Below are 13856 nucleotides of genomic sequence, written 5' to 3' on the forward strand. Positions count from 1 at the left end.
TTTTATGTCATACTAGCTAATCAAATAATGTGTATACCACAGGATATAATGAACACTTTTATGAAATATCAGTTTCTACTGAATAATGCTAGCTCATGATCATGTCGATTATCATTAGCCTTGACTTACTATTTCCTGATTGCATAAGTTACTGCGTTAGTATAATCAGCAAAACTTAAAAAGGTGCAACACCAAACCTTGCATTACAGCTAGACTTTAATTTGGTAATAGTATAAATCAATTACAAAGGTGTTGTAGATGTGTCCAACAACCTAGACATACATACATACATACACACATACACACATGCACACATACATACACACATACACACATACACACATACATACATACATACATACATACATATATACATACATACATCAAGTTAGTGCATAAACACCCACAGAATACATTTAGCAAGCTAAAACTATGCCGGCATGGAAAATTTAAATGTGAATTTTACATCTCCGGGTGCGTCGTCGGTGGGTTCCTTTATGACCTCTTGGACAAATAGGACAGAGTGAAAGTTCTTCAGTGCTGGTTTCCCCAGTGTCCTCCTGCTCAGATCTTGGATAAGGTTTTCTTTTACTACGAGCCTTTAATTTGTGGGGTTGTTTTTCGCCCTTGGTGCTTGGGCTAAACTCCCGCCGGCACAACAACAAAAATTTTCTATAGCAAATAAAACCTTCTAAAATTGTTTAGTAGTTCTTCGAAAAATTATTTCTTCGAAAATAGGCCGTAATTAGCTAGCTAGCTATATGGTTTCATCTATGGTTTCAGTTTTAGTCTAGATCTGTTAATATAAAGTAGCTATACATAGCTAAATGCCATAGATAAAAAAAACCCTACGTATTCCGGGTATAGCTAGCTATACAGGGGATTTCAGTTCCGTTTGAAAACAAGGATCTTTGCGTGATGATGTAATCACGTTAATTGTTTCAAGCACGCAAACATAGGGTCCGCAATCCGAAAAATCAACTTCTACAAATCAGTTCCCCTACCATTGTGGGATGTTCATTGTAGTATCCCATTGCTTGATCCACACTGTTAAAACAGTTGGTTGCATATCACACCAAACTGCAGATGATATGCTTCCTCACACCGAGCATTCCATTTGTTGTGTGCATTACTGACCATTCTACCCATAGTACGTAATGCACACTGTATTCCCGGTATGATCTACATCCATAATGCATTATTATAACCATTCTAGCCATTGTATGTAATGCAGACTGTTTTTTTGGTATGATTAACATCCATTTACAATTACAAATACATATTTCAAAATATTGCTAATTATATTTATTGTTCTAGGTTTCGACACTGCATATCTGAACCAGTGGCGTAGCCAAACCCGGGCAAGCCAGGGCATTGCCCGGGCATCAGACTTCTTTGCCCAACCATCAGCTCCTAGGGTAATTATAAAGACGTGGGCTGGATAGCTCGAGATTTTGCTAAAGTTACTTAACTAGCCACTGTACAAGAATAAGTATAGCACAACTTAAATATACAACACTCATTGTGCCATTTTCGCCGATGGTTTCCTTCTTTTTGGCTAAACAGAGATGGGGTTATCCAAGGGATTTTCCCTACGAGTAACTTGATTGTGCACAAATAGAGGAGGCAATAAATAGAAGCAAGATCATGTGATTACAAAAAACCACGCAGCATTGTGGCAAGGAGTGAAGGACAAAGAATTGGTTTCACTATAGTGGGCTGGACGGTTTACATTTGGATGAAGTGATCACGGTAGCTATTGGTGTGGTCAAAACTCGGGAGGCAAAGCAGTCTAGAGGTATTTGTGAAATTAGCACCCATCTATCCGTGTGTACACTGCTCAGTTCAAACGGTATGGAGTACTTGTTCAGTCAGTAATTCTTTTCTTTTTGTTTCCACTTTTCTAGGCTATACACTGTAGTGGCAGAGCATAGTCATCACGTGATAGAGCGCCTCGTGCTTTAATTCAAGAATCTTTGTAGTCTGGTATTAAGACACATGTAGCTAGATGTATGTAATATGTTAGAAGGCCAATAGCTAGCTAGGCGTTCGCTTCTATTAGGTTGATATTAGTCATCTTGCATACAGTAGTGTAGGATGATACATAATGCATTTTTAAAATGTTATATTGATGTCCATATGAAGATGGACATGTGTACGTGTGTTGCATGGGAAATGGCTTGCCCACCCATTGCCCAGGCATGGCGAAAAGTCTGGCTACGCCACTGATCTGAACATCTAAGATGAATGACATCCATGGGAACTGCATACGGCTATCACTATCTTCTATTTCTGCAGTTGTTTCTATGGCATTATGGTATGCATTGTGAACAGATGAAGCCAAGAAACAATGTACTTACCATGCATGGTTGAAATCTCTTTCAGAAGCAATGTATAGTTAATTCTGTCAATTATTATAGATTATGAATTTTAATGTAAGAATTGTACGGTATAATACCTGTTGTTATTGAATCAGTTGTGTCTTAATAGCATAAGACTGGTCTTATAAATTTACAAATCGGTGTTCTGGGAAGAAAAAATGATTGATAAATCAGCATTCCATAATCTTACCATGTTTGGTGGTCTGGCCATCCTGACTATATAGCAGTATTTCAATCCATGTCACTAGAACTAATTGCTGTTTGCTAGAAAGGATATGATATGTGACATGATAACACCTTTGTATTGTCCGTACCTGGTGTCACTTCATCCTGACCTGTCACTTCTGTCAACACTTTTCTGTCAGCATACCTATATAAAAACTAAAAGCCACTGCAAGTAACATAGTTACCAACCTGTTATCAGTGCTAGTATGTAAACCCCGGCCGCCGGAACTGAGAGAATGGCAGTTAATTGAACCGGCCCCCTGAGCCGCCGGCACAGGAGCCTGCGGAACGCCTTCGTACAGTTCATGGTCGACTGCAGTATGTAGCCGCCTGCTAAAAAGTTTAGTCAAGCAAGAAATTATTATCAGTATAATGAAACAAACCGAATAGTCTGGTATGGTTCAACCCAGTTGCGGCAGCTCAGTCCAACACCGGCCTACACCATGCACCACCAGCTCCGACAACTTTTAAGTACAGCCTTACTCAACAACCTCCGTTTGTGAATATTCGACTCAACGTCGTATGTCCAAACGGTTGCTAACAAATTGCAGCTGTCGATAGCATCCTCACGTGAGTGTTATAGGGATGGTGACAATTAAATGGAACACGGGATGGAACATCGAATCATGTGAAGGTTAGTTGTGATTCCAAGTATGTGAAATCTTATCTACTGTACGATTCCTTGTCAATGTAGAGTCACTTCACCATCACTTGAGGCGCCTACGCAAAAATAAACTGAGTCGGCTAGCTACCTGAGCTACCAGGCAATCACTCGCTGCCAAGTTTGAGGCGGACTACCGCTACTATGCTGCTTTTATTCCAGGTAGATATACAGTACTCATGTTGAAAGTTTGCATCATCAGATTGAGGTCACTATGCAATTGGTAGTCACTTCCACACTGCCAGTTGATGATGGGTGATGCACTTTCAACTGGAGTAATGAACTGTGATCATCAATATTTTTCCTTCTTGATCACCATTTTATATAGAGGTTTCAGAAGAATCTGGAAACACATATTTACAGAAAACCATTACATTTAAACTCACGTCCGTCAATAGCCCATGATGTTTTACAGAACTTAGGTCACTATGGATGTATAAAACATGGGGTGCTCTATTAGCATCTCGAAAACCACCACTGCAAATTGGCCACTGAACAAGTATGTCTTTAAACACTATAACATATCCATAATATTATTGTCTGAGGAGTATTGTAGCTTAATTCGGGCTGGTGGGATGAAATTCACATTTGACCGAAATCTTTTTGGCGACTAAAGCATACTTAGTCACTGACTTTTCTAAAAATATAGTGCTGGATAATCTTTGTTTATATGTTTATATATAATACTGACAAGCATCTATCAAGAGTTCATATTATTATGAACTCTTGCTTCCATCCTTCACTGTTTCTTTACACAGTCTCCGAAGTCAAGTTACAAAAATTCATACGTCCGGAAGTCTGAATCACATCTATTATTTTCACATGACTTCCAATGTTTCTTATAGATTGTCAGGGCTATTACATATGACATAAGGTTAGACATAATGGTGTCCTGTGATAATACATGTTTATGGATTCTTCTGAAACCTTTATGGATTAAAGTGAAAAACTAGTGAATTATCCTAATTGTAAGGTCCAAGGTTGTGTGTTTCTGCAACACCAAGCCAGCAACAAAACAGTTTCATATACAGCCAAGCCAAGCCAACCCCCGTTTTGTAGTGACAGTACAGGGTCAGGGCCCAGAGATTTTGAGTGGTCAGGGGGTCATAAACACTTTTATTGATCTGATGTGATATTTCATGTGTGAAGCATGTATATGTGTGATTGAATTCATCGCTTTTACATTACATTTTGTCACTTTTGCACAAGAATTCATCATAATTGCATCGTCTGCAGTAAACTAGCCGCTTATCACAAGGTGGATCATTTTACCATAGAGAATACCACTTGAGACACTAGATACGCAAAGGCCTTCAAGTTAATTAGTTTGTTGTCGAGTGACCACACCCATCACCAATGGTTAAGCAAAAATTGCAAAGCTGTTTTTGACGTGACGCGTGATTCACCAGTCACGTGAATATACACAGTATCTTTCCCTCAAGCCACTGACTACAATTTTTTAAAATCCACAAACTCTCATTGGCCACCCTAGCACATTTGCATAGTTACGCTTTGAACAACCGTTTAAGCTGCTTTATTGTGAACTAAGACTCTTACAAGACAAGCACCTTTATATCAAACTACCAAGCTTCGTATCCTCCTGAAGAGGTATAGTGAATAAAAGTTTTATCTTATCGTAAACTTCCTTCCCCTGTTAGCATTCTACAAAGACCACTCGCTTTGTCGAAATAAATTATTTATCGTGTCGCCGCTGGAAACCCCTTGGATAACTCCTTCCTAACCACAAATATACACATGCCGCCGCTTAATTCAAGGTATTCTACAAACATAATTTTTATTTCAACACTTTTCAACATACTTTATTTATTTTTTATCACCAGTTCTCCAACTTAAAGTCATCGTAGAGACTAGCTACTTTCCCCAAGCCCACTAAAATAAAAACAAATTTCGGTAACATGACAAGGTAAGCAATAAATTTATTTCCACTAACCTTAACATTATACATACAGCTCCATACATTCTATTCTTCATTCTTGTGACCTAAGAACATGTCACCTGAGGAAGCTGTCAAAAGCAGAAATGCATTGTGACTAGTATTAAGTTCTTAGTTACCTGACTATTGACAATAATATTGTCAGAGTCTCCTGGAATTCTGAACAACGTCACAGAGTTCCGTCTACCATCTTCTCTCTCACCAATCACCTCTTAACACATATCTTAACTTACTACAGCATTAAAATTAAACATTTTATTATTTACATTTTTTTTCTCTCCACCACATAAGTAGCACTATTGAAGACGTGGACAGCAGTCTCCTGGATGTGTCAGCAGATATCATCGGTGAGACCGCCAAGAAGAAGCCTATGTCCCCGAAGTCATTTGTCAAGGACGTTGTTGAACGCCTGGCAATAGTAACACCATCAGGTAGAGTCGATGCCGCCAAATTCTTAAGTTCCAATACTAAGGATTGCTTTACTTCAAGTGTCATACTGATACCCCTGATTTAAGAAGTAGTAGCACCAAAGTAGCAATCCCTATGCATGGGGGAAGGTGAGATGAGTAATTGATGTGACATCCTTGTAGGTGTGATATCCAAGTATAGCACACAGTTAGTTTTTCCATATGTATGTGGGCATGGAAAAACATCTGGTAACATTCTGTTGACACTGCCAAAATTTGAATCAAAATGATGCAATACTACTTGGCAATACCACTTGGAACTGTTGCTAAGGATGTTTGACAAATATGCTGGGGGAAAACATTAAGCAACTTGCCAACAAAATACTGATGAATGTTACCAGACGTTTTTATGTACACACATGACAAGGTTACATAAGGTTACTTTCAGTGTTGTTTGCTATAATAGTATTTAGATGTATTATGACAATGCTAATGTAAGCACATATCTGAACCATCCTCTTTATTATGGCACTTTACATATATACAATGCTGTACTTGCTACACATGACTTTTGTAGATGCGGTCCACTTGTTAGAAACTGGTGCATGAGATACGAAGCTAAGCACAAGTACTTCAAGAAAACTGCCCAGAATCTTGGTAACTTTACAAATATTGGGAAGACTGTTGCCACTAGGCACCAGCGTTACATGTGTTATAAGATGACATGCAGCACAAACTTTCTAGGAGCAGACATTGCATACGGAACAGGTATACAACTACATAATTATGTAATTTACTTTTAATATATCACTTTATTAATTCTAGCAACAAGCACAACAGTGAATGATGTTGAATACCGGTCTGATCTTTTACAATACTCAGCAGAGTTGCATCTCACTTCCTTATTGCAAAGGTACTACTTGTACATAATTCATTAGATTTTTAGGGCTGAAGGAATCGTAGAGTTTTAGTTTTTGAATACTATCTCACGACCCAAGTTCAATGTCAGAGGAGGTTTGCCTTGAACCAAATGTTACAACACACTAAAGTGTAACAGCATATTGCATGCCATGACAATTGTTACTTCCTAGTTATAATACAGTACAACAATACCAAGAGTTAATAATAGTAGGGAGGGAAAGTATCTAATGCCCAATAGGCCTATATAAAATGAACGCATACACCACCAGGAGTATTTCCATATTCCTTTGTAGTTTTGAATGGTGTTAATGACTGCATTACACACGTTTTGTGTGGCCTCGTAAAATCAAGTCAGCAGTTGGGGTGGTTAGCAGTAGCCAAGGCAGTAACAGCAACACTATGTGAGATGTTATGATGGCAACTCCAGTGCGAGATTTAAGCTACGGAAGTGTCAGGGAAGTATCGTCTGCAACATAGCTCCTTCGAGAATCAACCCACCCCTTCATCTGTTGTGATTTTTTTATCCCTTATGTTCACATTGAGCTGAATCCTGAAAAACAGCTAAAAATTAAAAGTGGATTTTTTCTCAACAGAGTTAACATTTCAGCCAACCAGATGATTATTGGTAACAGCAATGGTGTCAACAACAGACATGTACAGTTTGGCTCCATTACAAGTTTAGGAAAGGGCTGTATTGGACATTGTACTTATATGGCTTCCACATAGGAAATGTATTGTAAAAATTTTAATTGGCAGTAAATATTATGTCAAACATTTGAACAAAAAGATTTTGAAATATTTTTAGCGGGTCAAGCAGTACTACAAATGAGCTAAATTTCAAGATCATGTGTAATTACATCCATGAGTTATGAAATGTTTTTGAGGATTCAACTCAACGTGAACATACTATCAGTCAAGGCTATAGGGATTAAACATCCACTGAGGTGTATAGGCAACCTCCCTCATTTTACTACTTTTTGTGATTCCTTATGAAGCTACTTTTCCCTGTACTTCTAAGTTGATATGCTTCATGCTAGCTGTGTACACAAACAAACAAACAAACAGTAAAACCATTGATTTCTCTGCAAACAAAATGTAATTAAATGCAGGTCATTTTTAAATACCAAGAGATAACTCTTGATACTACTATGAAAGTAATTTGTACATTGCTCAGCTGTTAATTTGTGATGTAAATTCATAGGGTTTCATATGCAGAATACAACGGCACCAGTTATTCTAAGGGAACTGTTGTAATATGCACTCTATGTGAAGATGAGCCTATCTTTGGAAAGATACTTGACATCATCATAACTGAATCAAATACATGCTTGTTCATCATTGAACCACTCATCACAAACTGTTTTAACAAGCACTACAACTCCTATGAAGTCAACGCACTGAAGCATACACACATAATTTGTAAGCATCAGGATTTGGCTGATTACCACCCACTTACTATGAGTAAGTCATTTAATCAACATCTGGTTGACAAAAGCTTTATAACAGTTAAATATGATGTTATTGAGTAAATTAAGTCCATGCAAAATCCAAATATGTATGTGTGTCAACATATGAACTGTTTGCTGAAACAATTGATATATGCTATAATTGTATCACCAATTAATCATACAATACGATAGCAAGAGTTAATAATATAGAGAGGAGAGTGTCTAACGCTGTATAGGCCTGTAATAGATGATTGCGCAGAAGTTAAACGGCTTCCTTTCCGTGTAATGTACAGGCTTCTAGTATTTGTTCGTTTCCTTACTGCAATTAGTTTTGCCGCACCGTGATGAATCCTCGAGAATATTCGAAGACTGAACTAAAGACTGAGCTGTATGTACAGGGAACAGTGCTCCTTCAATTGAAGAATGCTCAAAGGTAGGGTAACATGGCGACGCAGTGAAAATTCGAAGCAATACTCCGCCTTTGGTTCAGTGTTTATTGGTTTCTCAGACGCTCTCCCCCAGAGTTATCTTCGAGGTTAACAGCCACACTTCTTTACGCAACAGAGCGATGCTCTTTGTGGTGAACTTGAACATCGAGTTGAACGCACGCCCTTGTGTCTGGGATAGCCTTTGTGGTTAAATGCGAAAATATACTAGCCAGTCTGTCGTTACGCGGAAAAGAAGCCGTTTAACTTCTGTGCAATCATCTGTTACAGGACTATACGGCGTTAGACACTCTCCTCTCTATATTATTAACTCTTGACGATAGTAACTGTATAGTAGGGACCACAAAAGCAGTAGGTGTGGCCCACAAAATAATATCACCCAAAAACCAGCCTTAATTTTCCCTGACAACAATGAGGCAGTATTGGTGAGGTAAAACTAAGTCCAAACAAGCTTTCAGATTGCCCCGAAACGCTTTAAACAAGTTGGTATAGCCTCCCTCCCTTTAGAATCAGCTAAAATAACCCATACAATCTTATGGCTATTACTTTTAAGCTAGCTACTTTCATCAGAAATACAAATTCATTGCCAGAGCATATCTGTCACAAAGTCTACTGGAAGAACAAGAAAATCTTAGTGACATTGTAAAATGCTTTTAGCATGTAGAAAATGTTATGTATCTATCAATGTTATGTCCCAACTAACCAAATTGGGCAGAGGCAGTGATTAGCAAAAGTAATATCTTGCCGCATCAAAATAAAATCTGAACTTATACTGTAAAGACAGCAAATATGATCCCGCCCCTGTGGGACCACAGGTGCATTTAATAAAAGCTGATTCAGGTATATTAAATTAGTGCTTACCAGTCTTATATTTGTACTTGTAGTAGAAATCCGTCTTTTCTTCCTTCACTAAGCACCTGAAAACGAAACAATTAGAATACAAACTGGATAAGATTCAAAAACTTTACTGTTAACGTTGACTGTTCAAGCATAGATAGCATAAGATAAAACAGTACATAATAAACAAATACAAGTGATCTTAAATAGATAGCATAGATTCGCGCCCTATACAATTTGTTTCGAGTCTGCAGATGAACGCGGATGAACAGTAGTAGCTAGATACAAACTCGAGCCAGTACGAACGAGGTTAGCTACAAAGTAAACGAAGTGGAGTTAGAACTCACCTTGGAGATCGTCCTCCCGTTCATGGAGTTTGCTTGAGGCGTCTACATAATGGCTTATTAAGCGCACCCAAATAACTAGTAAGAGGCGCTTATCACTGATGGGTAGTGGTATGCATAACATTCTAGCGGTTCATACCTTGACAGTATCGCATATTCGTATGATATACTTACTCTTTTAGCGTGTAATGCATACTATTTAAGTTCGCACCTTTTACTAAAACAACTCCGTATGAAATGCATACGTTTTGGGTGTGAAATGCGCACAGGCTTTTTAACAGTGCACCATGAAATCGGAGGCACAATTGTTGTCTTCACAGAAATATCATTTTCAGTATCTCACAAGATGTAAGATTTATTTTTAAAATTTCGTGCTCCACACAAAGGACCGGATGAAACTTGCTACTTAGCCAAATCGTATCCAGAGTTGTTGTAGTTGAAAACTACGCACAGAAATAAGTAAATGGTTTGCTGGGTGTCCGGCACAGGGTTGCTTTCTTTGAAAAAACAGACAAAGAAATACGAAGTTTCGAATTCAAACTGCCCTACCACCCAGGGCAAGAGAAGCCAACTCTTCCTCATAGTATTTCGATACGGTTGGGTGCATAGTCTGTCTATGCTGTTAGTTTGGAAAAGATCTGAGACTTCTCACCATCTGGGTGACGAGCGTCAAAATTTTTTGCAGCAACAAAGAATTGTGTTACGAATTCTACCCATTTCCAGCGCTTCTGCAGCCACAACAATCATCAATTATAGACTAAAACTATGGCAAAAGATGTCCCTGAACGTTTGATAATAGCGGTTGTCAATTATTGTTTCATCCACAGCTTCCACGCCTCGCTCTAAGCTATGCATCAAGGGAGGCAGCAAAATCGTCCAAATTTGACTTCACCTCTAACGTTCCACAGCAGCTTCAAATCTTCACTAGATCACCCTACATCACCATTATGCTGCAAAACATCCCAAAACAAACTGAAAAATGCACAAAATCTTTCATTTTTTATTCGAGCTGGGTGGAGCTCCTGGTGAGCTGCTGGTATACTGCATCATATGAAATCACAGAAACACCAACTACTACTACTACCAAACGTTTTGAACCATCATTTATCATCATTCTAAACAAAATTAAGTGACCAGTGTGGCATCAGAAGTACCGGAAAGCACTTTAGTACCATTGAGAGAATCCCTTGAAATGATGCACGAAAATTTTGACGTTCTTCACCCAGATGGTGAGAAGTCTCAGATCCTTTCCAAACTAACAGCATAGACAGACTATGCATCCAACCTTATCACATCACTATGAGGAAGAGTTGGCTTTTCTTGTCTTGGCTGGTAGGGCAGTTTGAATTCGAAAATTCGTGTTTCGTTTTCTGCTTTTTGAGAGAAAGCAACCCTGTGCCGGGAACCCAGTGAATCATTTGCTTATTACTGTACGTACTTTTTAACTACATTAACTCTAGATAATATCTAGCTAAGCAGCAAGTTCTATCCTGTTCTTTGTGTGGAGCCAGAAGTTTTAAAAGTAATTTTTGCATCTCACGAAATACTAAAATCGATAGTTCTGTGAAGACAACAACCGTGCCTCCGGTTTCATGGTGGATCTAGCAATGGGATACTACAATGAACATCCCACAATGGTAGGGGGATCGATTTGTGAAAGTTGAGTTTTCGGATTGCGGACCCTAGCAAACAGTATAATTTTCAAACGGAACTGAAATTCCCGGTTCGTAATAGCTAAGTTACGTACTAGTATTACGTACTAGTATTACCAAGAGTAAATAATGGAAAAATTTACTCTTGGTATTACGTACTATCATTAATTTTATCAGGTTTCCAAGAGTATAAAGAACATCTAAACTGTAGCTACTGTAGCCAGTAGCTATGATATGTTGTAGCTAGCTAAGTGAAAATACTACATAAGATATGGGGTTTTTAATAAAAGTATTATTTCATTTGCTACTTTTCATCTGGAATGTTGACGAATCCATGCCTGAAATCAATGTCTCTGCTAACTGGACTGGTGATGCAAATGTTACCAGTGGTTCAGGAAGTGAAAGTGATGAGGTTGAACTTCAATGTTGCACAATTGGAGATTTTGTTTTCTATTCACTTGTTGATGCCCTTAAAAACGCCACTAGTAATGACATTATCAATATTACAAGTCAGGTTGCTGAGTTGTCTTCCATAGTTACATTGGAAGATCTTGAAAACATCTCTATTATTGGATGCACCAATTCTACCACTGTACAATGTAATGATTGATATTGGAGCAGTGAAGTTTGTTGATTGCAACAATGTTACCATTGAAGGACTTAACTTGGAGCAGTGTGGTTCAAAGGATAAACCGGCTATTGGGGTTTACAATTCATCTAGTGTTGTATTTGGAAATTGTTCATTTCTTTACTCAATGGGACAAGCTGCTGTACTATCAAATACCTCAGGAACTGTGTACTTCAAAAATTGTCACTTTGCACATAACAATAAACACAGAGGTCATGGAGCTGCCATATATTACTTGTCTTCAACTGTCCAATCAATGATGGTAATTGACGACAACAGTTTTGAATCTAATGGACCAGCTAACAGTACTGTTTACATTGGTGCCTTAAACAACAAATATCCTAGATGCAATTACTTACAAAATTCCACATTTGTCAGCAACCTTGGAGTACCCATTTACCTATCCCATACCAATCTACAACTTTATGGTAGTGTATTGTTCAAAGGAAATGAAGCTGAAAATGGTGGAGGCATTTATAGCACCAGCTCCACTGTCATATTTGATGACAAATGTAATGTGAGTTTCTGTAATAATTCAGCTGCAAGATCTGGTGGAGCTCTTTACCAAATTAACTCGGAGGTTTTCTTTAAAGGAAATTCAAAAGTAATGTTTACAAACAACTCAGCAGTAAATAAGTATGGTGGTGCTATTTACTCTTGGACACTGTCTTTTATCTCCTTTACTGATGATACCATGGTAGTATTCATCAATAATTTTGCCTCTCTTGATGCTGGAGCTATCTTTACCAGTGAATTTTCCAACATCTCATTTGATGAAAATTCAAAAGTACACTTCAATAACAATAGTGCTGAAAGATACGGTGGAGCCATGAAGTTACATGATAATACAGTAATCTCATTTGGAGGTAGCTCAATAATAACATTTACAAACAACAGAGCTGAATATGGAGGAGCTATATTATGGTACGAATCTACTGCTTCATTCAGTGGAGAATCAAATATAACATTTGACCACAATATTGGGTGGGATGGAGGAGCTATGTACTGTATCAATAGTACTACATCATTCCATGAAAACTCATCGGTGAAATTTTATAATAATACAGCAGCAGGACATGGAGGAGCTGCGTATGCTAATTATCATTCTTATGTTTTGTTTCATGGAAATTCGTTTGCATCATTTACAAACAATACTGCCAGCTTTGGAGGGGCTGTTGTGGCTCATACTAACTGTAGAATAGCATTTGATGGTGCCTCAACAACATTTACTAACAACACTGCTGATCATGCAGGTGCTTTGGGTGTATATGGTAACTCAAGTATATTATTTATGGGAAACACAACAATCATATTCAAAAGGAATAATGCCACCACAGGTGATGGAGGAGCTGTTAGTTGTAACAATCATTGTAACATCCTATTTAATGGTAATTCAAATATAACATTCAGTGACAACAGTGCTAGAGCATCTGGTGGAGCCATGAAGTTAGATGATAATGCTGCAATCTCATTTGGAGATAGCTCAATAGCAACATTTAATAGTAACAGAGCTGATTATGGAGGAGCCATATCATGGAATGAATCTAAGACTACTGCTTTATTCAGTGGAGAATCAAGGGTAAAATTTGATCATAATATTGCTAGGCGGAGTGGAGGAGCTTTGTACTGTGTCGTCTATAGTAATATTTCATTTCATGAAAACTCAACAGTGAAATTTTATAATAATAGAGCACTAGAAGCTGGAGGTGCTGTACAAACTAGAAATTATCCTAATGTAATGTTTTATGGACAATCATATGTATCATTTATAAACAACACTGCTAGGCATGGAGGAGCTATCCATTCTGACACTAACAGTAGATTATCATTTGACAATGTCTCAACAACAATATTTACAGAAAACACTGCTGATCAACAAGGAGGTGCTTTGGTTGTGTATGTTAATTCTAAAATATCATTTTTAGGAAACTCAACAATCATATTCAAAAAGA

The 13856-nt window shown here is 37.9% G+C and overlaps 1 protein-coding gene and 1 long non-coding RNA gene across 14 annotated transcripts; one reads left to right on the forward strand and one right to left on the reverse strand.

The window, feature by feature from the left end:
• Positions 1–2067: 2067 nt before the first annotated feature.
• LOC136238046 (uncharacterized) lies at positions 2068–9872 on the reverse strand. 5 transcript variants are annotated; one of them, XR_010692737.1, is made up of 12 exons: positions 9628–9872; positions 9305–9360; positions 9147–9215; positions 5488–5762; positions 5341–5432; positions 5219–5292; positions 2796–5157; positions 2696–2751; positions 2572–2645; positions 2459–2526; positions 2361–2404; positions 2068–2304 (listed from the first exon to the last, which is right to left on the reverse strand). It is a non-coding gene; the product is annotated as an uncharacterized lncRNA (long non-coding RNA). The 5 variants fall into 5 exon arrangements; XR_010692736.1 differs by having other exon boundaries at positions 9147–9244; XR_010692735.1 differs by lacking the exon at positions 9147–9215 and having other exon boundaries at positions 2796–2936; positions 2990–5157; positions 9628–9869.
• LOC136238045 (uncharacterized) lies at positions 3104–8183 on the forward strand. 9 transcript variants are annotated; one of them, XM_066028362.1, is made up of 8 exons: positions 3104–3240; positions 3301–3429; positions 4926–5042; positions 5109–5191; positions 5513–5778; positions 6206–6396; positions 6454–6541; positions 7751–8183. In XM_066028362.1, exons 5-8 carry the CDS (start codon positions 5765–5767, stop codon positions 8076–8078), a joined length of 621 nt encoding a protein of 206 aa, XP_065884434.1. In that variant the 5' UTR covers positions 3104–3240; positions 3301–3429; positions 4926–5042; positions 5109–5191; positions 5513–5764; the 3' UTR covers positions 8079–8183. The 9 variants fall into 9 exon arrangements, with proteins under 9 accessions (XP_065884434.1, XP_065884429.1, XP_065884430.1 ...); XM_066028357.1 differs by having other exon boundaries at positions 3301–5042; positions 5516–5778; XM_066028358.1 differs by having other exon boundaries at positions 3301–4875; positions 4926–5191.
• Positions 9873–13856: the final 3984 nt, after the last annotated feature.

The sequence above is a fragment of the Dysidea avara genome, chromosome 11, assembly GCF_963678975.1.
Source record: "Dysidea avara chromosome 11, odDysAvar1.4, whole genome shotgun sequence".
NCBI lineage: Eukaryota > Metazoa > Porifera > Demospongiae > Dictyoceratida > Dysideidae > Dysidea > Dysidea avara.

Excerpts from the sequence above, each read along its gene's own strand:
- LOC136238045 (XM_066028356.1), top strand. Across the intron at positions 6,397-6,453 it reads AGACATTGCATACGGAACAG|CAACAAGCACAACAGTGAAT; the intron begins GTATACAACTAC and ends TATTAATTCTAG. Across the intron at positions 6,542-7,750 it reads CTCACTTCCTTATTGCAAAG|GGTTTCATATGCAGAATACA; the intron begins GTACTACTTGTA and ends GTAAATTCATAG.